At 50.8% G+C, this 22347-nt stretch overlaps 1 protein-coding gene across 1 annotated transcript in view; it reads right to left on the bottom strand.

Annotated features, from left to right (window-relative positions):
• Positions 1–257: 257 nt before the first annotated feature.
• The window catches only part of dlg4 (discs, large homolog 4), a 59476-nt gene continuing 37386 nt past the window's right edge, over positions 258–22347 (bottom strand). The window contains 15 exon segments of the mRNA XM_031898389.1: positions 258–659; positions 1252–1424; positions 2191–2292; positions 2847–2894; positions 4962–4986; positions 6334–6370; positions 6790–6960; positions 7927–8119; positions 12035–12241; positions 12322–12362; positions 12364–12460; positions 18121–18265; positions 18374–18509; positions 19707–19877; positions 20662–20786. Of these exon segments, the coding sequence (XP_031754249.1) occupies positions 546–659; positions 1252–1424; positions 2191–2292; positions 2847–2894; positions 4962–4986; positions 6334–6370; positions 6790–6960; positions 7927–8119; positions 12035–12241; positions 12322–12362; positions 12364–12460; positions 18121–18265; positions 18374–18509; positions 19707–19877; positions 20662–20786 (1785 nt within the window). The 3' untranslated portion in view covers positions 258–545.

The following is a 22347-nucleotide window of genomic DNA, read 5'->3' as shown; positions in this document are numbered from 1 at the left end:
CCCCTCACCCACCCATTACACCCTATACCTGCTTTGGCAATGCTAAGGTATTTGGTCTGCCAATAAGCTATTTGTTGATTTTGAGAGAGAGGGGGGAGAGAGGGGGAGAGGGAGGGGAGGGGGTGAAGAGGGATGGGGGGGGGATGGGGAGGGAGGGGGAGGGGGAGAGGGAGGGTGGTGAGAGGGAGGGGGGAGGGGAGCGGGAGAGGGAGGGTGGGAGAGGGAGGGGGGGAGATTAAAGAGAGAGAGGAGAGAGAATGGAAAGCAATGGGAGGAATGAGAGCACAATACTCTGAGCCAATGAGACAGTTGGACTCACAGACCCAGAGAGACAAAATGTAGGGTCCCCTGAGCAGGGAGAACAATGAGAGTCTGGGATAAACCTGGGGTACAGGGGGGCCTTGTGTCCCTCCCACACCCCCCTACTGGGCTCTGTTTCTATGGTTACTGCCCCATCTGGGCTGCCCAATCCCCGACTGCCTGAGATCAGACTGTTCCACTGTACTTCCCGCCCCGGGCCCCCCCAGTCCCTCAGCCGGGGGTACTTACAGGATATTCTCCAGAGATTTGGGCCGTATAAAAATGGCGATGGGCTGAAGCTGCGCGGCCTGCAGGCGCCTCACTGCGTTTGCCGATACGTCCAGAATGCAATGCTTCCCCTGTCACATGGGAGCAAGAGGCATCATTAGTACAACTAGCGGGGGGGCTGGGAGGGAAGGGGTTAACAGGACTCGGACTGGCAGGGTTCTGAAAGGAGCATGTTTAATAGACTTAGATGGCAGGCAAAGGGTTAATAGGGCTAGTGGGTCCTGAAAGGGAAAAGTTAACCAAACTAGAAGGGGAGGGGTTAAGATAAATAGGACTAGAGGGTTATGGAAAAGGAAAGGTTAACAGAACTAGTTAGGACTGACAGTGAGGAGGGGTTAATGAGAGGAGGAGCCACAAAGCTCCAGGAAGGGAAGGGTTAACTGGAGACTAAGTAAGGGCTCTGCAAGAAAGGGTTAATATAAAAAGGATCAGTAGGGCTCTGAGAGGAAGGGTTAATAGAAGGAGGAGCCATAGGGCTCTGAGAGGAAGGGTTAATAGAAGGAGGAGCCATAGGGTTCTGGGAGGAAGGGTTAACAGAAGGAGGAATAGAAGGGATCTGGGAGGGAGGAGGAGCAATAACAGAAGGAGGAGCCATAGGGATCTGGGAGAAAGGAGGAGTAATAACAGAAGGAGGAGCCATAGGGCTGTGGGCGGGGCACTTACCTGCTCTGCCACCTCCCGGACGCTCTGCACGCTGGTGCCATACAGGTGCCCGTTGTACTGCCCCGCCTCGATGAACTTGTGGCTCTGAATGTCCTTTTCCATTTTCTCCCGAGAAGATACAAAGTGATAATCTCGCCCGTCCACTTCGTAATCTCTCTTGGGGCGAGTCGTGTCTGTGGGGCAACAAGGGGGTAATTATTTACACATGCCCAGTGCTACCCCATGGCCCCCATCCAGTTACCCCCAGTGTGACACATAGCAGTTACCCCCAGTGTGACACATAGCAGTTACCCCCAGTGTGACACATAGCAGTTACCCCCAGTGTGACACATAGCAGTTACCCCCAGTGTGACACATAGCAGTTACCCCCAGTGTGACACATAGCAGTTACCCCCAGTGTGACACATAGCAGTTACCCCCAGTGTGACACGTAGCAGTTACCCCAGTGTGACACATAGCAGTTACCCCCAGTGTGACACATAGCAGTTACCCCCAGTGTGACACATAGCAGTTACCCCCAGTGTGACACATAGCAGTTACCCCCAGTGTGACACGTAGCAGTTACCCCCAGTGTGACACGTAGCAGTTACCCCCAGTGTGACACATAGCAGTTACCCCCAGTGTGACACATAGCAGTTACCCCCAGTGTGACACATAGCAGTTACCCCCAGTGTGACACATAGCAGTTACCCCCAGTGTGACACATAGCAGTTACCCCCAGTGTGACACATAGCAGTTACCCCCAGTGTGACACGTAGCAGTTACCCCCAGTGTGACACATAGCAGTTACCCCCAGTGTGACACATAGCAGTTACCCCAGTGTGACACAATGACTGTTGGTGTAACCCCACAAGTCACATGATAGACCCCCCAATCCGTATGTACAATAACTGTAGTTTCCCAAGTGGCCAGAGGGGCGGCGGCGCTAGAGATACGTACGTGGGACACAGGAACCAAACTTATCAGGGAATTCAGAGAGAAGATCATCGTTAACCCTGTCCTTCCCTGGACCCAGGATAATAATGGGGCGAGCGTAATGCACTGGGGAGGACAGAGAGAGGGGCAATTAGTTACACAAATAACAATACATTTAGGGTCAGAGCCTGGAACGTGAGGGCAGAAGAGGTTTAGCACAGCTGGGAAATGGGTTCAAACTATAACCAGGCCAGATGAGATGCAAGTCTTTTGGTGGGTTCTAGAGCAGTGGTTCTCAACCTTCCTAATGCCGCGACCCTTTAATACAGTTCCTCGTGTTGTGGTGACCCCCAACCATAAAATTATTCCTAAGGCCATCAGAAATATGTGTTTTTACCACAGGTTGAGAACCGCTGTTCTAGACAATGAGGGTAACAGAGAACTTTGGTTGAGGTTCTACTGGGGAGAAGGTAGAACTTAAATTGTCCAAGACAGAAGCTCTTGGCCACTGACGGCTCTGCAAGGAAGCTCCATAGAGATACTATAAGCGATGGCTACAGTGGCCTGTGCCTTGGTAGGGCACTATGGGTATGTCTCTTGTGGGGGGCATGTCCTCTTCATAGGGGGGATACCAATGGCCACCATTACATACACAGACGGGCCAATAAAGGGATAGATACCTTCCATGTGGACAACAACCTCGTAGCTCAGCACGGTCTCCTCTCGACCTATGGAAAAGTAACAGCTGTTAGAGAGTCGGGGCAGAAAGAGAGCCAAGAGGGGTAAGTCAGATAAAATGGTTTGAAGGTAGTGATGGGCAAGGAAGAGACGTTTGGGCAGAACAAAAATAGGAACCGAGGGCAGAAAGTAATCAAGAGGAGACATGGGGGGATGGGAGAGGTGAATGTGGGAGGGGCAAAGAATAATGGAGGAGATGGTCAAGACAAAAGGCTGAATGTTTGGGGCAGTAGAGATGGTACCAGTAAGAGAGCTGGGTACAGGAGTGGCAAGACATGAGAGGCAATGATGACATTGGGGGATCAGTGGGACAGTAGGGGGGCACCAAGATGGCCCTGTAAGAAATACAGACAGGCTGCTGAGATACCAATAATCCATAATAACTGTCATCGAAATGGAAAGCGATTGGCTGAACTGTTCCCACAATATTGTTACTTAGTGTTTTCATTTGATGAAGAACATCAAAGAGCCCAACACCAAGACAACTGGGGGTAAGAAGATCATTCTTGCACGGGGCAGTAGGGATGTCCCATTACTCAGAGAGCTGAGCTACCACTGGCCTCCAGGTTCCTTTTACCTTCATACTAAGCAATCGACTTAGAATTAACCTGGGGCTCCGCTACGGTTATTGGGGTTCATCCCTCACTGTGCAAGAACCCCGTCCTACCATTCATTCTTGTGTGACCAGATGTCTGAGTCGGCAACAGTGGTCTATCATCTAGAACTGGAACCCAGCATGTTTGGGCCAGTAACTCTATTAGGCTTTCACTGCGTGATGCTCCACTAACTCTAATGTTGAATATCAGTTATGGTGACTTTGGCCAAAGGGATCATACACTCATTATTGTACACTGGCAATCCATGCATCGATGTCCCAAGAAGATGACAAAGAAGATGACCCAAGAAGATGATCCCAAGAAGATGACCCAAGAAGATGATCCCAAGAAGATAACCCCAAGAAGATGATCCAAGAAGATGTGCCAAGAAGATGATCCCAAGAAGATGACCCAAGAAGATGACCCAAGAAGATGATCCAAGAAGATGTCCCAAGAAGATGATCCCAAGAAGATGATCCAAGAAGATGATCCCAAGAAGATGACCCAAGAAGATGATCCCAAGAAGATGATCCAAGAAGATGATCCCAAGAAGATGACCCAAGCCCAACTGCTACTCAAGAGGAATCATATCCATGTACATAATGCCTCATCTTTTATAGAATATGAAACCCCAACAATGACTATCTGTCTTGGAAAGGGTCATTAAGCAAAACCCATATGTTAATGTAATTAAGGCAACTCGAATAGATGGCTCGCCACCATATCTGATGCTGTATCGAAGCCCATAGATGTCTCCCAGTTAGGGATACAGACAGTTACTTCTCTACTCCCCCAACTGCAAAATACGCCCAGTAAGGCCATTGCTTTAATTTGGCACAAGGAGAGGACAATAAGGGCTTATATGGGCAAGTACGACATCGGCAAACTGTGATATGGGAACAACTGCAGGAAGAGGAACCAAGATCACCAATTCCAGAGTTTAGAGTCCTCCTACCCCCGACTGGTGGAATGGACCACAAAAATATCATCTGCAACAAAACCCTAAGGATCTAGCGGAGTCTCAGGCAAAGCCAGACTGGTGGGATGTTGGCTGGAACTTCCATATTTATATTAGTTAACAACAAGGTTCCACCTGTAGGTTCTAGGGCAGGTTGGCAAAGAGAGACACAACGAAGAGACCTTATTGGCTCATGGAATCCAAAGAATCCCCAACTAACACACATTACTACTATAGAAATAACTCCATCTCCAATTTGCAGTTGGGCGTTGGGCAACCCAACAGCAAGTCAATGGCATTATACCCCAAGTGCCTACTGGGAGAAATGTGGGAACTCCTTGGGCTCCGTCAGTCTCCCTTTCCATAGATACAGACACAGTTCCCACCAAGTACTGGTATCCCAGCAGTCCAGCTGCATTTGGGCCGGGGGGGGATGCACAGAAGGACCCATGTTCCCAAGGCAGGTAAGTGGGCAAGGCGAGAGAGCAGCAGAGAATACCTACTCTGAGACCCTCCTGAGCTTCGGTCCTGGGCAGCAAGAAAGGAAAATACAGAGAGAGGAAAGGAAAGAGAATGAAAGAGACAGACAGATATAACAGAGACAGAAAGACAGACAGGCGGCACCATGCATGCAGAGAGAACTGCGGGAAGAGACAGACATTAAAGTGACAGTTGCATAATATTGACATTCGCATAAGGGAGGCCTCGTCGTACCGGTTTAAAGGACAACAAAAACCAAGCAAATTAAACAGGGGCTTGTGTTGAAATGCTTTCTGCTTATTGTTTTAATTTTCAAATGTTTTGCTTTTACCTTCACTCATTTTTTAGATAAAAAGAAAGGGATCTGTATAAACAAACCCTTTCCAGTGCCAGTGTCTCAGGTTTACAGAGAAGGAAGAATTCATTACACAGGAATGTAGAGGTGGCGGTTAATTGAATGAAATACCTTATCCCCCCCCCACAAAGAAACTTTCTGCGCCAAGTTAGAAACACAGAGCAGATGTTCCTAAATGGAAACAATAGGCAGGGAGCGTGTTCAACACAAACCTTCTACATGGAACCCAACCAAACAGGGAGCGTGTTCAACGCAAACCTTCTACATGTAACCCAACCCAACAGGGAGCGTGTTCAACGCAAACCTTCTACATGGAACCCAACCCAACAGGGAGCGTGTTCAACGCAAACCTTCTACATGTAACCCAACCCAACAGGGAGCGTGTTCAACGCAAACCTTCTACATGGAACCCAACCCAACAGGGAGCGTGTTCAACGCAAACCTTCTACATGGAACCCAACCCAACAGGGAGCGTGTTCAACGCAAACCTTCTACATGGAACCCAACCCAACAGGGAGCGTGTTCAACGCAAACCTTCTACATGGAACCCAACCCAACAGGGAGCGTGTTCAACGCAAACCTTCTACATGGAACCCAACCCAACAGGGAGCGTGTTCAACGCAAACCTTCTACATGGAACCCAACCCAACAGGGAGCGTGTTCAACGCAATCCTTCTACATGGAACCTAACCCAACAGGGAGCGTGTGCAACGTAAACCTTCTATATGGAACCCAACCCAACAGGGAGCGTGTTCAACGCAAACCTTCTACATGGAACCCAACCCAACAGGGAGCGTGTTCAACACAAACCTTCTACATGGAACCCAACCCAACAGGGAGCGTGTTCAACACAAACCTTCTACATGGAACCCAACCCAAAAGGGAGCGTGTTCAACACAAACCTTCTACATGGAACCCCAATTAGCCCAGAACATCCTATATAAAGAGAAGCCCCCGGTGTCTGTGCAACAGCCCCCGCACACACCCAACACTGGCAACTACATTGACACAAACTAGCACAACATAACACAACATCTCACCTTTACCTTCAGTCGAGACCATTCTCTCCTCTCAACCCTACAGCGTTGGAAGACAGAAATGGGTGTAAGGGACACACAGAAGGGCAGCACAGAGTTCTCTTGTACCACTAACAGGGTTTAATAAGCTGAACAGTCAACTAGTGTCAAGGTTTGGGAGGTGAGGGCAACTGTTGAGTTTTTGGCCAATGTTGGAGATCTTGGGTTATGCTCTGCAGGTCCAGTTAGTACTGAAATGAGTTGGACAACTTTGGTCATTGGGTTTCTATGAGGGGAATAAAGCTGGAATGGTTGGCTGTAGAAGACATTCTGGTGAGGCCCCCTATCCACCTGAACTAAGTTCTGTTGAGGTCTCCTCATTAGTTCCAATGACCTAGAGGCATTACTGTTCACTAATCTGGGGCTGTTCTGGCCTGTACTAGATCGGAGCTGACATCTACCTGGTTCTGTTCAACCCACCTCCTTTTGCTAGGGATGAATCCAATCTCCTCGCCCTCGGGCAGAACGCGACGGGCTTGCCACCACTCTTCATCTGTCGCGTCGATGACGTGGAGGATGTCCCCGAACTTGAAGCTGAGAGCCTGGCTCAGGAAGCCGCAGTCCCGGGTCTTGTCGTAGTCAAAAAGTGCCCTGCAAGAGCCCCGTGGGGATTGGACCGGTTAGGAAAATGGCAGAGGAAGAAAAAAAGTGCAATAAAATAAGGGGAACCGAGGCCCAGATCTATCAGTGGCACATTGACGGGAAGGTAGAGATAGGAAGACCACCAAGGTAATGGGGGATTAAAATATGCATCTATGACTGGGTGAGAACCTTGACTTACTGCACATCCACTTGTACCACCACTCACCCCTCTGGCTGACCAACACAACCCTCCCATCTGACACATAATCCCCCCTTCTGACATCTAAACGCCCTGTTTGACCTATTAGCACCCCTCCCAACTCTTGACACTCTCTTTTGTAACTCACCCGTCCCATCTGACATTTAATCCCACCTCCTGACCAACCTGACCCCACCTCCTGACCAACGTGACCCACCTCCCGACCAACCTGACCCACCTCCCGACCAACCTGACCCACCTCCCGAACAACCTGACCCACCTCCCGACCAACCTGACCCACCTCCCGACCAACCTGACCCACCTCCCGACCAACCTGACCCACCTCCCGACCAACCCGACCCACGTCCCGACCAACCCGACCCACCTCCTGACCAACCCGACCCACCTCCCGACCAACCTGACCCACCTCCCGACCAACCTGACCCACTTCCCGACCAACCCGACCCACGTCCTGACCAACCCGACCCACGTCCTGACCAACCTGACCCACGTCCTGACCCACCTCCTGACCAACCTTCTGACCAACCCGACCCACCTCCTGATCTGACCCACGACATGACCAACCCGACCCACCTCCTGACCAAGCTGACCCACGTCCTGACCCACCTCCTGAACCACCTACTGACCCACCTCCTGACCCACCTCCTGACCAACCTGACCCACCTCCTGACCAACCTCCTGATCCACCACCTGACCAACCTCCTGACCACCACACCCCTCCCTCTTGCCCCTCTCTGAGTTGGTAACAGTCTCACCTGATGTAGAAGCCCCTCTTTGCCCCATTGGCGTTGTGCAGGGAGGCGCTCCCAGAGCCCAGACTGCTGTTCATCAGCTGCTCCCGTAGATCGTGAATTTTGGCTTCAAACCTGCTGTACTCTGGGGACAAAACATGGCCGTCCTGTGATACCGGAGCCCAATTGCAGTCGGGTCGGTTCTGGCTCTGTGACGCTCACTCAGCACTTTATAAATAAACGTACAACAGGGAGGCGCTCTCTGTACCCAAATAGACATGTCGGCTCCCAAGCCATTACCTGATCCACTTTCTGTCACATTGGACTTTGTGTAAGTGTAGCCCACTTCTGCAGATTCTGTGGCACTACCCGTTGGAGCACGATACTTTGGCGCTACAGGAGTGCTGAGCCCCCGCTTACTATGGGGGTTTACAGGGATTTCTCCCCTTAATGGCGTGCCTCCACCCTGGGATGGTGTTGTGGAACTGTAATCCACCCCCTGGGAAACGATCAGGATGCTATGCCCCTGGGACCCACGTACTCCCGGTGTGCTGTACTCACTCTTTGAGTTATTCCTTACCAGCGTAGTAGTGGGCCTCTGGGCTAGTAGATACTCACAGCAGACACAGTTGTATATGAAATGAATGCTATGGTTTATTCAGGCAGAGACCTCTCCAGGAGCAGCATATCATTTATACACATGGCAGGGCATATCTCCTTACTTCTCATTGAGAACCTTTTCCTGTTGGTACTCACGGGTTTCCCAATGTGCTCCCATCTAGGTGCTATCCCCGGTACTATCGGTGAGACCCTCCCTTATGGAGTTCTCAGTACTCATGCTAGGAGTTACACCACAAGGACCCACACCGGTACTAGCGTATGGCACCCTCAGATCCGGCCTCCTGGACTAGCGGGGACTGATTCCACCTACCTAGCCACTTAATGCCCTGCACTCCAGCAGATGTAATGCTGGGGGGTCTTAACCCCACTACCACTCCTGGAGGGGCAATATCCGCCCATTCTAGCTTGGTGTCCTACATGACACTCCTAGAATGTCCTATCACAAGAAACTACTATCTAGTAACTAGGCCCAGGTAGCTATACTACCCAGGCTTAAGCTGGCTCAAGAAAGCCCTCAGCACATGGCTGCAACCCTTTATATGGGCCTATGCACCACCCAGTGGCCATAACCCGAACTACAGGTATACTCCCTGTTAACTATGTAGAACCCAGTCATCCCATTGTCCCTGTTTACTAGCACCAACCAGTGGCCTAGTCTAGGGGTGTCTGTCCTAAGGGCCCATTTTTGGTAAACCCCTACATAAGCATAATAAATAACATAATAAAAGGGCTCATTTACGCCCCCTGCTGTCACCGTGCAGATTGTGGTGCAAATTGCTCTTGTGAGCATAAACGAGCCCTAAAAAAATTGTACAAGTCCCTAAAAACATAAAAAATAAAGATGGGTATCTATCTATCTGTCTGTCTATTTTTTAGTACAGGTATAGGAACTGTTATCCGGAAACCCGTTATCCACAAAGCTCCGAATTACGGAAAGCCTGCCTCCCATAGACTCCATTTTAATCAAATAATTCAGATTTTTAAAATTGATTCCCTTTTCTCTGTAATAATAAAACAGTACCTGTACTTGATCCCAACTAAGATATAATTACCCCTTATTGGGGCAGAACAGCCCTATTGGGTTTATTTAATGGTTAAATGAGTACCCTTTCTCTGTAATAATAAAACAGTACCTGTACTTTGATCCCAACTAAGAATAATTACCCCTTATTGGGCAAACAGCCCTATTGGGTTTATTAATGGTTAAATGATTCCCTTTTCTCTGTAATATAAAACATACCTACTTGATCCCCAACTAAGATATAATTCCCCTTATTGGCGGCAGAACAAGCCCTATTGGGTTTATTTTCATGGTTAAATGATCCCTTTCTCTGTAATAATAAAACAGTACCGTACCTTGATCCCAACTAAGATATAATTACCCCTTATTGGGGCAAGAACAGCCCTATTGGGTTTATTTATGGTTAATGATTCCCTTTTCTCTGTAATAATAAAACAGTACCTTGTACTTGATCCCAACTAAGATATAATTACCCCCTTATTGGGGCAGAACAGCCCTATGGGTTTATTTATGGTTAAATGATTCCCTTTTCTCTGTAATAATAAAACAGTACCTGTACTTGATCCCAACTAGATATAATTACCCCTTATTGGGCAGAACAGCCCTATGGGTTTATTTCATGGTTAAATGATTCCCTTTCTCTGTAATAATAAAACAGTACCTGTACTTGATCCCAACTAAGATATAATTACCCTTATGGGGCAGAACAGCCCTATTGGGTTTATTTAATGGTTAAATGATTCCCTTTTCTCTGTAAATAATAAAACAGTACCTGTACTTGATCCCAACTAAGATATAATTACCCTTATTGGGGCAGACAGCCCTATTGGGTTTATTTCATGGTTAAATGATTCCCCTTTTCTCTGTAATAATAAAACAGTACCTGTACTTGATCCCAACTAAGATATAATTACCCCTTATGGGGGCAGAACAGCCCTATTGGTTTATTTCATGGTTAAATGATTCCCTTTTCTCTGTAATAATAAAACAGTACCTGTAACTTGATCCCAACTAAGAATAATTACCCCTTATTGGGGCAGAACAGCCCTATTGGGTTTATGTTCATTGTTAAATGATTCCCTTTTCTCTGTATATAAAAACAGACCTGTACTTGATCCCAACTAAGATATAATTACCCCTATATTGGGGCCAGAACAGCCCCTATTGGGTTTATTTAATGTGTATTGTCACATGATTTCAATGTGTCGGATCTGATTGGGCCAGGAACTTTGACTGAGCAGAATGTGAATCCAGCTACAAAATGGCGGCATTTGCTGAATCCTGAGGCCATAACTGGATCCTGTGTCTGCCCCAACCTTGAAACCAACCATGCTGATTGGGTAAGTGTTTTTTAATTTGGCATTTATTAACCCAAATCTCTATATCTATCTATATAATTCCTAAACATCTATTCTCTTCCCTTTCTCTGTCGCTGGTCTCTCAGTTCATTATATCTATGTGGTTTCTATCTATATGATCTATTATTTTTATTTGCCGGGATGATACGCAGTTTTCCGTTATCCAACTCTATCTTTCTCCTATATCGTCTCTGCCCCACAATAATGATATATCTTGCCCTCGTCTCTCTTGCAGTCTATATTTTTGCCCCTCTCTGATTCTTCCGGTATTTTTTTTTTATTGGAGAATATATAAATCCTTCCTATATATAATATATGTATATATATATTATTCTCCAAACAGTCAGAGACTACTTACTTCTGGTTGTATTCTCTTATGTGATGTCACTGTCGTGTAGTTCCCGTCTTCTCTATGCATATCTTGTTCCTGTTCTATTGTTTTGGTGTAGCGTCCTCAGATTTCCAGCCCCCATACCGGGTGCAGCAGTAATTTATATCTCTCTAGTGGTGGCTTATCTTTATATCTATTTGGCTTATGTGTTTTTTTTTTGCAGTCTATTTTCATCTTTTTATATCTTTGGGGGAGCAGAGGCAGTACTGGGGGGAGGCGTGGGCAGTACTGGGGAGTGGGGGCAGAAGTACTGAGGGATGGGGCAGTACTGAGGGAAGGCGGGGCAGTACTGGCGGAAGGAGAGCATACTGGGGAGGAGGGCGGCATACTGGGGGAGAGGGGGCAGACTGGAGGCGGGGTCAGTACTGGGGAGGAGGGCCAGTACTGGAGAGGAGGCAGTACCTGGGAGGTGGCAGTACTGGATGTGGCAGTACTAGGGGAAGCAGGGGGCCAGTACTGGGGGGAGCAGGGGCATACTGGGGAGGAGGCGACAGTACTGGGATAGGGGGCAGTACTGGGGGAGGTGGCAGAGGGCAGTACTGGGAGGTGGAGGGCAGACTGGGGGAGGCGGGAGCAGTAACTGGCGGGAGGGAGGGCCAGCTACTGGGGGAGGAGGGGCAGTACTGGGGAGAGGAGGGGCCAGTTACTGGGGAGGAGGGGAGCAGTAGTACTATGGGGAGGTGGGAGGGCAGTACTGCGGGGAGGCAGGGGCCATACTATGGGGAGGTGGGAGGGCAGTACTGGAGGGGCAGTACTGGGGGGAGGCGGGGGCACTAGAGGTTTTGTTACTTACAGACATGATCTGGTCTCCCTTTCTCAGGGCGCCACTCAGGTCGGCGGGGCCCCCGGCCAGAATAAATGAAATAAAGATCCCTTCTCCGTCTTCCCCCCCAACGATATTAAACCCCAGGCCGGTAGAGCCGCGATGTATCACAATTCTGCGAGTCCCTGTCAGAACCAGCAACAGTGTCAACCCCCGGCCTTAGTTGCCCCAGTCCCACCCCCCAGCCATTGTCTGCCCCTGTCACTCACCTGGAAAACCTCCTCTTCCCCAGGCAGCTCCTTGGATGGAGTACCGCCGGGGGACGTGGGCGGCATTATCGGTGCCATAATCAGGGCCCAGGTAACTGGGGTGGCACAGGTCACTGTCCAACTGCTGGGAGTAGGCTGGGGGCAAATAATGGGAAAAAATTATATCTGGAGTGACAAGCTAGGGGGCAATTAAACTGCAGAGAGTTTGTGAGGGGGGGGAAGATGCAGATACATTCATATATAGAAGGGGTAGGTGGGCGGAGCCAAACTAAAAGGAACAGTAACACCAAAAAAATGAAAGCATCAAAGTAATTACAATATTATGTACTATTGCCCTGCAACTGGTGGTAACTGGGGTATTTGCTACAGAAACCCTACTAAGTTTATATAAATACCCCGCTGTGTAGCCCCGGGGGCAGCCCATTCCTTGCACTGGTGTTAACTGGGTGTTTGCTACAGAAAACCCTAACTATAGTTATATAACCCCGCTGTGTAGCCCGGGGCAGCGTATTCCTGCACTGGTACAACTGGGTTTTGCTACCAGAACCCTACTATAGTTTATATAAATAACCCGCGGTAGCCCCGGGGCAGCCATCGCCACTGCGTACAGCTGGGGTTGCTACAGAAAACCCTACTATATTATATAAATACCCCGCTGTGTAGCCGGGCAGCCATTCCTGCACTGGTTACAGCGCGGTGTGTTTTTGCTACAGAAACACCTACTATAGTTTATATAAATACCCCGCTGTGAGCCCCGGGCGACCTATCCACTGGTACAGCTGGGTGTTGCTACAGAAACCCTACTAGTAGTTTATATAAATAACCCCGGCCTGTGTAGCCCCGGGGCGCCCATTCCTGCACTGGTACAGCTGGGGTGTTTGCTACAGAAAACCCCTACTAAGTTTATATAAATACCCCGCGTTGTGTTAGCCCGGGGCAGCCATTCCTGCACGGTACAAGCTGGGTGTTTGCTACAGAAACCCTACTATAGTATATAAATACCCCGCTGTTGTAGCCCGGGCAGCCGATTCCTGCACCGGTTAACGCGGGTGTTTGCTACAGAAACCCTACTATAGTTATATAAATACCCCGCTGTGTAGCCCCGGGGCAGCCATCCTGCACTGGTACAGCTGGGGTGTTGCTACAGAACCCTACATAGTTTCTAATAAATACCCCCGCTGTGTAGCCCGGGGGCAAGCCATTTCCTGCACTGTGAGCGAGCGGTGGTGTGTTGCTACAGAAACGCGCGTGAGCTGATGAGTTGTGAGAGTAGAGAGAGTGCGCCGGGGCGGTGTAGCCCCGGGGGCAAGCCATTTTCCTGCACTGCGTACAGCTGGGTGTTGACTACAGAAACCCCTACTTATAGTTTATATAAATTACCGCCTGTGTAGCCCGGGGGGCAGCCCGTCCGCACGCGTACAGCTGGCGGGTTTGTTACAGAAACCCTACTATATTTATATTAAATACCCCGCTGTGTAGCCCCGGGGCAGCCCGTTTCCTGCACGTGTACAGCTGGGTTAGTTTGCTACAGAAAACCCTACTAAGTTTATATAAATACCCTGTGTAGCCCCGGGGTCGGCAGCCTTCCTGCACGGTACAGCTGGGGTGTTTGCTACGAAACCCACTATTATTTATATAAATACCCCGCTGTGTAGCCCCGGGGCAGCCATTTCCTGCACTGGCTACAGCTGGTGTGTTTGCTACAGAAACCCTAGCTATAGTTATATAAATACCCCGCTGTGAGCCCGGGGCAGCCATTCCTGCACCGTACAGCTGCGGGTTGTTTGCTACAGAAACCCACTATAGTTAATAAATACCCGCTGTGTAGCCCGGGCAGCCATCCTGCACTGGTACAGCTGGGTGGTTGCTACAGAAAACCTACTATGAGTTTATATAAATTACCCCGCTCTGTAGCCCGGGGGCAGCCTTCCTTGCACCGGTACAGCTTGCGGTGTTTGCATACAGAAACCCTACTATAGTTGTATATAAATACCCCGCTGTTGTAGCCCCGGGGGCAGCCAATTCCTGCACTGGTACAGCTGGGTGTTTGCTAACAGAAAACCCTACTATATGTATATAATACCCCGCTGTTGTAGCCCGGGGCAGCCATTCCTGCACTGGTACAGCTGGGGTGTTGCTACAGAACCCTTACATATGTTTATATAAATACCCCGCGGTGTAGCCCCGGGGCAGCCATTCAACTGCACTTGGTACAGCTGGGGTTTTGCTACAGGAAACCCGACTATAGTTTATATAAATACCCCGCTCTGTAGACCCCGGGGCACCGTTTCCGCCCCGGTACCAGCTGGGTGTTTTGCTACAGAAACCCTACTAATAGTTTATAATAAATACCCCGCTGTGTAGCCCCGGAGGGCAGCCCATCTGCAACCGTACAGCTGGCGTGTTTGCTACCAGAAAACCCTACTATAGTTTATATAAATACCCCGCTCTGTAGCCCCGGGGGCAGCCATTCCTGCACTGGTACAGCTGGGGTGTTTGCCTACAGAAACCCTACCTATAGTTATATAAATACCCCTGCTCTGTGGCCCCGGGGCAGCCGTTCCTGCACTGGTACAGCTGGGTGTTTGCTACAGAAACCCTACTATAGTTTATATAAATACCCCGCTGTTGTAGCCCCCGGGGGCAAGCCATTCTCCTGCACTGGTTACAGCTGGTTGTTTGCTACAGAAACCCTACTTATAAGTATATAGAATACCCCGCCTGTGTAGCCCGGGGGCAGCCTTCCTGCACTGGTAACAGCTGGGTGTTGCTACAGAAACCCTTACCTATAGTTTATATAAATACCCCGCTGTTAGCCCCGGGGGCAGCCGTTCCTGGTCACTGGTACAGCTGGGTGTTTTGCCTTACAGAACCCTACTATAGTTTATATAAATACCCCGCCTGTGTAGCCCGGGGGCAGCCGTTCCTGCACGGTACAGCTGGGGTGTTTGCCTACAGAAACCCTACTATAGTTTATATAAATTACCCCGCTGTGTAGCCCCGGGGGCAGCCATTCCGTGCACCGCGATACAGCCGGGGTGTTTTGGCTACAGAAAACCTACTAAGTTTATATAAATTACCCGCTGTGTAGCCCGGGGCAGCCATTCCTGCACTGGTTACAGCTGGGTGTTTGCTACAGAAACCCCTACTATGTTTATATAAATTACCCCGCTGTTGTAGCCCCGGGGCTCAGCCGTCCTGCACCGACAGCTGGCGGTGTTTGCTACAGAAACGCCTACTATATTTATATAAATACCCCGCTGTGTAGCCCCGGGGGCAGCCGTTCCTGCACGTGGTACAGGCTGGGGTGTGTTGCACCAGAAAACCCTACTATAGTTTATATAAATACCCCGCTGTGTAGCCCCGGGGGCAGCCATTCCTGCACCGGTACAGCTGGGTGTTTGCTACAAGAAACCCTTACTATAGTTATATAAATACCCCGCTATGTAGCCCGGGATGGCAGCCATTCCTGCACTGCGTACAGCTGCCGTGGTTCTACAGAAACCCTTACTATAGTTTATATAAATACCCCGCTCTGTACCCCGGGGCAAAGCCATTCCTCACTGACAGCTGGGCTTGTTTGCGTACCACGAAAAACCCTACTATAGTTTATATAAATACCCCGCTGGTAGCCCCGGGCAGCCATTCCGCACTGCGTACAGCTGGGTGTTGCTACCAGAAACCCTACTATAGTTTATATAAAACCCCGCTGTGTAGCCCCGCGGGCAGCCATTCCTGCACCGCGTACAGCTGGGCGCGTGTTTCTACAGAAACCCTACGTATAGATATATAAATACCCCGCTGTGTAAGCCCCGGGGGGCAGCCATTCCTGCCACTGGTACAGCTGGGGTGTTTAGCTACAGAAACCCTACCTATAGTTTATATAAATACCCCGCTGTGTAGCCCCGGGGCAAGCCATTCCTGCAGGTTACAAGCTATGTGTGTTGCTACAGAAACCCTACTAAGTTTATATAAATACCCTGCTGTGTAGCCCCCGGGGGCAGCCATTCCTGCACTGTACAGCTGGCGGTGTTTGCTACAGAACCCTACGTATAGTTTATATTAAAATACCCCTGCTGTGACCCCGGGGGCACAATTCCTGCACCGGTACAGCTGGTGTGTGCTACAGAAACCCTACTATAGGTTTATATTAAATACCCCGCTGTGTAAGCCCCGGCAGCCTTTCCTGACTGTTACAGCTGGGGCTGTTTGCTACAGAAACCCTACTATAGTTATATAAATACCCCCGCTGTTGTAGAAGTCCCGGGGCAGCCATTCCTGCACTGCGCATACAGCTGCTGGTGTTGCTACCAAAACCCTACTATAGTTTATATAAATTACCCCGCTGTGTAGCCCCGGGCGGCAGCCATTCCTGCCACCGGTACAGCTGGCGTGTTGCTACAGAAACCCTACTATAGTTTATATAAATACCCGCTGTGTAGCCCCCGGGCAGCCATTCCGGCCACTGTTACAGCTGTAGGTCGTTTGCTACAGAACCAACCCTACTTATAGTTTATATTAAATACCCCGCTGTGTAGCCCCGGCACCACTGCAGCGGCAACAGTATATTATAGAAAGGTGCTCTTAATGGGAAAAGAGCGGTGCTCAAAGGAAGAGACAGAGTGACAAGAAGCGCTCCAGTGAGGACAGACAAGAGAACAGAGTGACAGTGAGACAGACAAGAACAAGAGTGACAGTTAAGACAGACCAAGAGAACAGAGTGACAGTGAGACAGACAGAGACAGAGTGACAGTGCAGACAGACAAGAGACAGAGTGACAGTGAGACAGACAAGAGACAGACAAGAGACAGAGTGACAGTGAGACAGACAAGAGACAGAGTGACAGTGAGACAGACAAGAGACAGAGTGACAGTGAGACAGACAAGAGACAGACAAGAGACAGAGTGACAGTGAGTACAGCAAGAGACAGCAGTGACAGTTGAGACAGAGACAAGAACAGAAGTGACAGTGAGACAGACAAGAGACAGAGTAGTGACAGTGAGACAGACAAGAGACCAGAGGGACCAGTGAGACAAGACAAGAGACAGAGTGACGTGAGACAGACGCAAGAGAGACAGTAGCTGACAGGAAGACAGACAAGAGACAGATGACAGTGCAGACAACAAGAGACAGAGTGACAGAAGTGCTTCAGTGAACAGATACAGTGAGACAGACAGAGACAGAGTGGACAGAACGCTCAGTGAGACAGACAAGAACAGAGTGACAGGTGAGACAGACAAGAGACAGAGTGACAAAGCCGCCAGATGAGACAGAAAAGAGACAAGGAGTGAACAAAGGTTTGAGACAGACAAGAGACAAGAGAGTGACAGGAGGACAGAACAAGAGACAGAGTGACAGTGAGACAGACAAGAGACAGAGTGACAGAAGCGCTCAGTGAGACAGACAAGAGACAGAGTGACAGTGAGACAGACAAGAGACAGAGTGACAGAACGCCAGTGAGACAGACAAGAGGACAGCAGGACAGTGAGACAGACAAGAGACAGATGCACAGAAGCGCTCAGTGAGACAGACAAGAGACAGAGCGACAGTGAGACAGACAAGAGACAGAGCGACAGTGAGACAGACAAGAGACAGAGTGACAGTGAGACAGACAAGAGACAGAGTGACAGTGAGACAGACAAGAGACAGAGTGACAGTGAGACAGACAAGAGACAGAGTGACAGAAGCGCTCAGTGAGACAGACAAGAGACAGAGTGACAGAAGCGCTCAGTGAGACAGACAAGAGACAGAGCGACAGTGAGACAGACAAGAGACAGACGAGAGACAGAGCTTACAGGTGGTGATGTCGGGGGGTGCGTAGGAGTCGTTCAGGTAGACGTTGGTCGGTTTGGCCACCTTGAGATACACAATATCGGAGGTGTTTTTCAGAGCGGCCACCGCGTCCTCGTGCATCACATCCTCCAGCCCCACGTTATTGACCTGAGCATGGGAATAGAGTGCAAGCTCTAAGTACTAGGGGGGCGGGGCTTGGGGATCTGTAGGGGAGGGGAGTGTGAGAAAGAATGGGGTGCATCTCGGGGGTCTCACCGCAAGGATCTTGTCTCCGATCTGCAGGCGCAGGTCCTTGTGTGCCGCCCCCCCCTCGATGATCTTGGTGACGTAAATACTGTTGTCCCCCGGGATGTGCTGATTGCCCACTCCCCCCGCGATGCTGAAGCCCAGGGCCCTGGGGGGGGGGGGGAACATGAACAATTACCCCTTCCTGTATCATCCAACACCCCCCCAATAAGAACAGTGCCAGGAAAACCAATAATTGCCCCCCTTACTGCATTGTTGAAGGGCCGCCCCCTGGGGTCAGTAGAGTCACAGTGCACACAAACAAGGCCAAGCACACATACATGCTAGGCCCCATCAGCCAATGAATGGGCAGAGTTCTGCCTTTTGCTTCCACACTACTTCCTGTTAGGGCTCTGGTACACGGGGAGATTAGTCGCCCGCGGCAAAACTCCCTGCTCGCCGGCGACTATATCTCCCGAGTTGCCATCCCCCTGCCATCCCACCGGCGAACATGTAAGTCGCCGGTGGGATGGCAGAACGCGGCGGCGCGATTTTGCGCAAATCGCCGAAAAAGACTTGCAAGGCTTTTTCGGCGATTTCCCGAAATCGCCGCGTCTGCCATCCCACCGGCGACTTACATGTTCGCCGGTGGGATGGCAGGGGGATGGCAACTCGGGGAGATTAGTCGCCGGCGAGCAGGGAGTTTTGCCGCGGGCGACTAATCTCCCCGTGTACCAGAGCCCTTACAGTTAGAGCTGCATCACTTCCTGTCAGCTGATCTCTGAGGGAACACACAGCCCATCGCAAAATGGCGGCTGATCTCTGAGGGAACACACAGCCCATCACAAAATGGTGGCTGATCTCTGAGGGAACACACAGCCCATCACAAAATGGCGGCTGATCTCTGAGGGAACACACAGCCCATCGCAAAAAATGCGGCTGATCTCTGAGGGAACACACAGCCCATCGCAAAATGGCGGCTGATCTCTGAGAGAACACACAGCCCATCACAAAATGGCGGCTGATCTCTGAGGGAACACACAGCCCATCGCAAAATGGCGGCTGAATCTCTGAGGGAACACACAGCCCATCACAAAATGGCGGCTGATCTCTGAGGGAACACACAGCCCATCGCAAAATGGCGGCTGATCTCTGAGAGAACACACAGCCCATCACAAAATGGCGGCTGATCTCTGAGGGAACACACAGCCCATCACAAAATGGCGGCTGATCTCTGAGGGAACACACAGCCCAACACAAAATGGCGGCTGATCTCTGAGGGAACACACAGCCCAACACAAAATGGCGGCTGACCTTGACATTAGTTTTCCTTTAATGTCAAGAGCCTGCAGCAATAAGAGCACCTTTGGGTCCCTTGATCAGTTTGATCTCGATGATTTTCTCAGACGCTGGTTTCCTGCGCATCACGTACAGACGCACGATGGATCCGGCGTCCTTCAGAGCCTCCACCGCGGTACTGTGAGTAACCTCGCGCACATCCACGTCATTCACAAACAGTATGCTGTCATTCACCCTGGGGGGGGCAAGAGCAACATGTCAGTGTGTCATGTACCCCCTACTGTAAATGATAAGGATATTAGCAGTCACTGAGGGGTTCTGTGCCCCCCATATAAAGGCACAAGGCTGCAGGCTGAGTTATACAGGGAACTCTGAGTATCACTCATGTATTATAAGGGATAATGTACCCCCTACTGTAATTGATAAAGGATATTAGCAGTCACTGAGGGGTTCTGTGCCCCCCATATAAAGGCACAAGGCTGCAGGCTGAGTTATACAGGGAACTCTGAGTATCACTCATGGATTATAAGGGATAATGTACCCCCTACTGTAAATGATAAGGATATTAGCAGTCACTGAGGGGTCTTCTGTGCCCCCCATATAAAGGCACAAGGCTGCAGGCTGAGTTATACAGGGAACTCTGAGTATCACTCATGTATTAACGGGATTATGTACCCCCTACTGTAAATGATAAGGATATTAGCAGTCACTGAGGGGTTCAGTGCCCGCCCATATAAAGCACAAGGCTGCAGGCTGAGTTATACAGGAACTCTGAGTATCACTCATGTATTATACGGGATTATGTACCCCCTACTGTAAATGATAAGGATATTAGCAGTCACTGAGGGGTTCTGTGGCCCCCCCATATAAAGGCACAAGGCTGCAGGCTGAGTTATACAGGGAACTCTGAGTATCACTCATGTATTATAAGGGATAATGTACCCCCTACTGTAAATGATAAGGATATTAGCAGTCACTGAGGGGTTCTGTGCCCATATAATGAAAGGACAATCAGTTACCTGAGACGCCCATCCTGCGCAGCAGCGCCCCCTGGAATGATCTTGGTGATGAAGATACTGGGGTCGTCCCCCACATGGGGATTATCTGTGCCCCCAGCAATGCTGAATCCTAAACCTGAATTGCCCTAAAGGAAAATCCAACAGGGGAGAGGTAAGAGATAGAGAGGAGAGAATGTGGGGGTGCGAGTGTCAGTATGGGGGGGTGCCAGTGTCAGTATGGGGGGGGTGCCAGTGTCAGTATGGGGGGGGCCAGTGTCAGTATGGGGGGGTGCCAGTGTCAGTATGGGGGGGTGCCAGTGTCAGTATGGGGGGGTGCCAGTGTCAGTATGGGGGGGTGCCAGTGTCAGTATGGGGGGGTGCCAGTGTCAGTATGGGGGGTGCCAGTGTCAGTATGGGGGGGGTGCCAGTGTCAGTATGGGGGCGTGCCAGTGTCAGTATGGGGGGGTGCCAGTGTCAGTATGGGGGGGTGCCAGTGTCAGTATGGGGGGTGCCAGTGTCAGTATGGGGGGTTGCCAGTGTCAGTATGGGGGGGGTGCCAGTGTCCAATGGGGGGGGGTGCGAGTGTCAGTATGGGGGGGTGCGAGTGTCAGTATGGGGGTGTGTGCGAGTGTCAGTATGGGGGGGCGTGCCAGTGTCAGTATGGGGGGTCCAGTGTCAGTATGGGGTGCCAGTGTCAGTATGGGGGCCGGTGCCAGTGTCAGTATGGGGGGCCAGTGTCAGTATGGGGGGGTGCCAGTTTCAGTATGGGCTCGGGTGCCAGTGTCAGTATGGGGTGCCAGTGTCAGTATGGGGGGTGCCAGTGTCAGTATGGGGGCTCCCAGTGTCAGTATGGCGGGGTGCCAGTGTCAGTATGGGGGGGGTGCCAGTGTCAGTATGAGGGGGTGCGAGTGTCAGTATGGGGGGTCGTGCGAGTGTCAGTATGGGGGTGGTGCGGAGTGTCAGTATGGGGGGGGCAGTGTCAGTATGGGGGGGTGCCAGTGTCAGTATGGGGGGGTGCCAGTGTCAGTATGGGGGGGGTGCCAGTGTCAGTATGGGGGGGTGCCAGTGTCAGTATGGGGGGGTGCAGTGTCAGTATGGGGGGGTGCCAGTGTCAGTATGGGGGGGTGCCATGTCAGTATGGGGGGGTGCCAGTGTCAGTATGGGGGGTTGCCCAGTGTCAGTATGGGGGGGGTGCCAGTGTCAGTATGGCGGGGGGGTGCGAGTGTCAGTATGGGGGGGGTGCGAGTGTCAGTATGGGGGGGTGCCAGTGTCAGTATGGGGGGGTGCCAGTGTCAGTATGGGGGGGTGCCAGTGTCAGTTATGGGAGGTGCCAGTGTCAGTATGGGGGGGGTGCGAGTGTCAGTATGGGGGGGTGCCAGTGTCAGTATGGTGGGGGTGCCGAGTGTCATATTGGGTGCCATGTCAGTATGGGGGGGTGCCTGTCAGTATGGGGGTGTGCCAAGTGTCAGTATGGGGAGTGCCAGTGTCCAGTTATGCGAGGGTGCAGTTTCAGTATGGGGGGGGGGCCCAGTGTCCAGGTATGGGGCGGGTGCCAGTGTCATATGGGGGGTGCACAGTGTCAGTATGGGGGGGATGGCCAGTTGTCAGTATGGCGGGCGGCTGCCCATGTCAGTATTGGGGGAGGTCCAACCAGTTGTCAGTATGGGGGGTGGGCCAGTGTCATAGGGGGGTGCCAGTGTCAGTATG

The sequence above is a fragment of the Xenopus tropicalis genome, chromosome 3, assembly GCF_000004195.4.
Source record: "Xenopus tropicalis strain Nigerian chromosome 3, UCB_Xtro_10.0, whole genome shotgun sequence".
In the NCBI taxonomy this organism is placed as follows: Eukaryota; Metazoa; Chordata; class Amphibia; order Anura; family Pipidae; genus Xenopus; species Xenopus tropicalis.
This window is presented reverse-complemented; position numbering and strand designations above follow the sequence as displayed.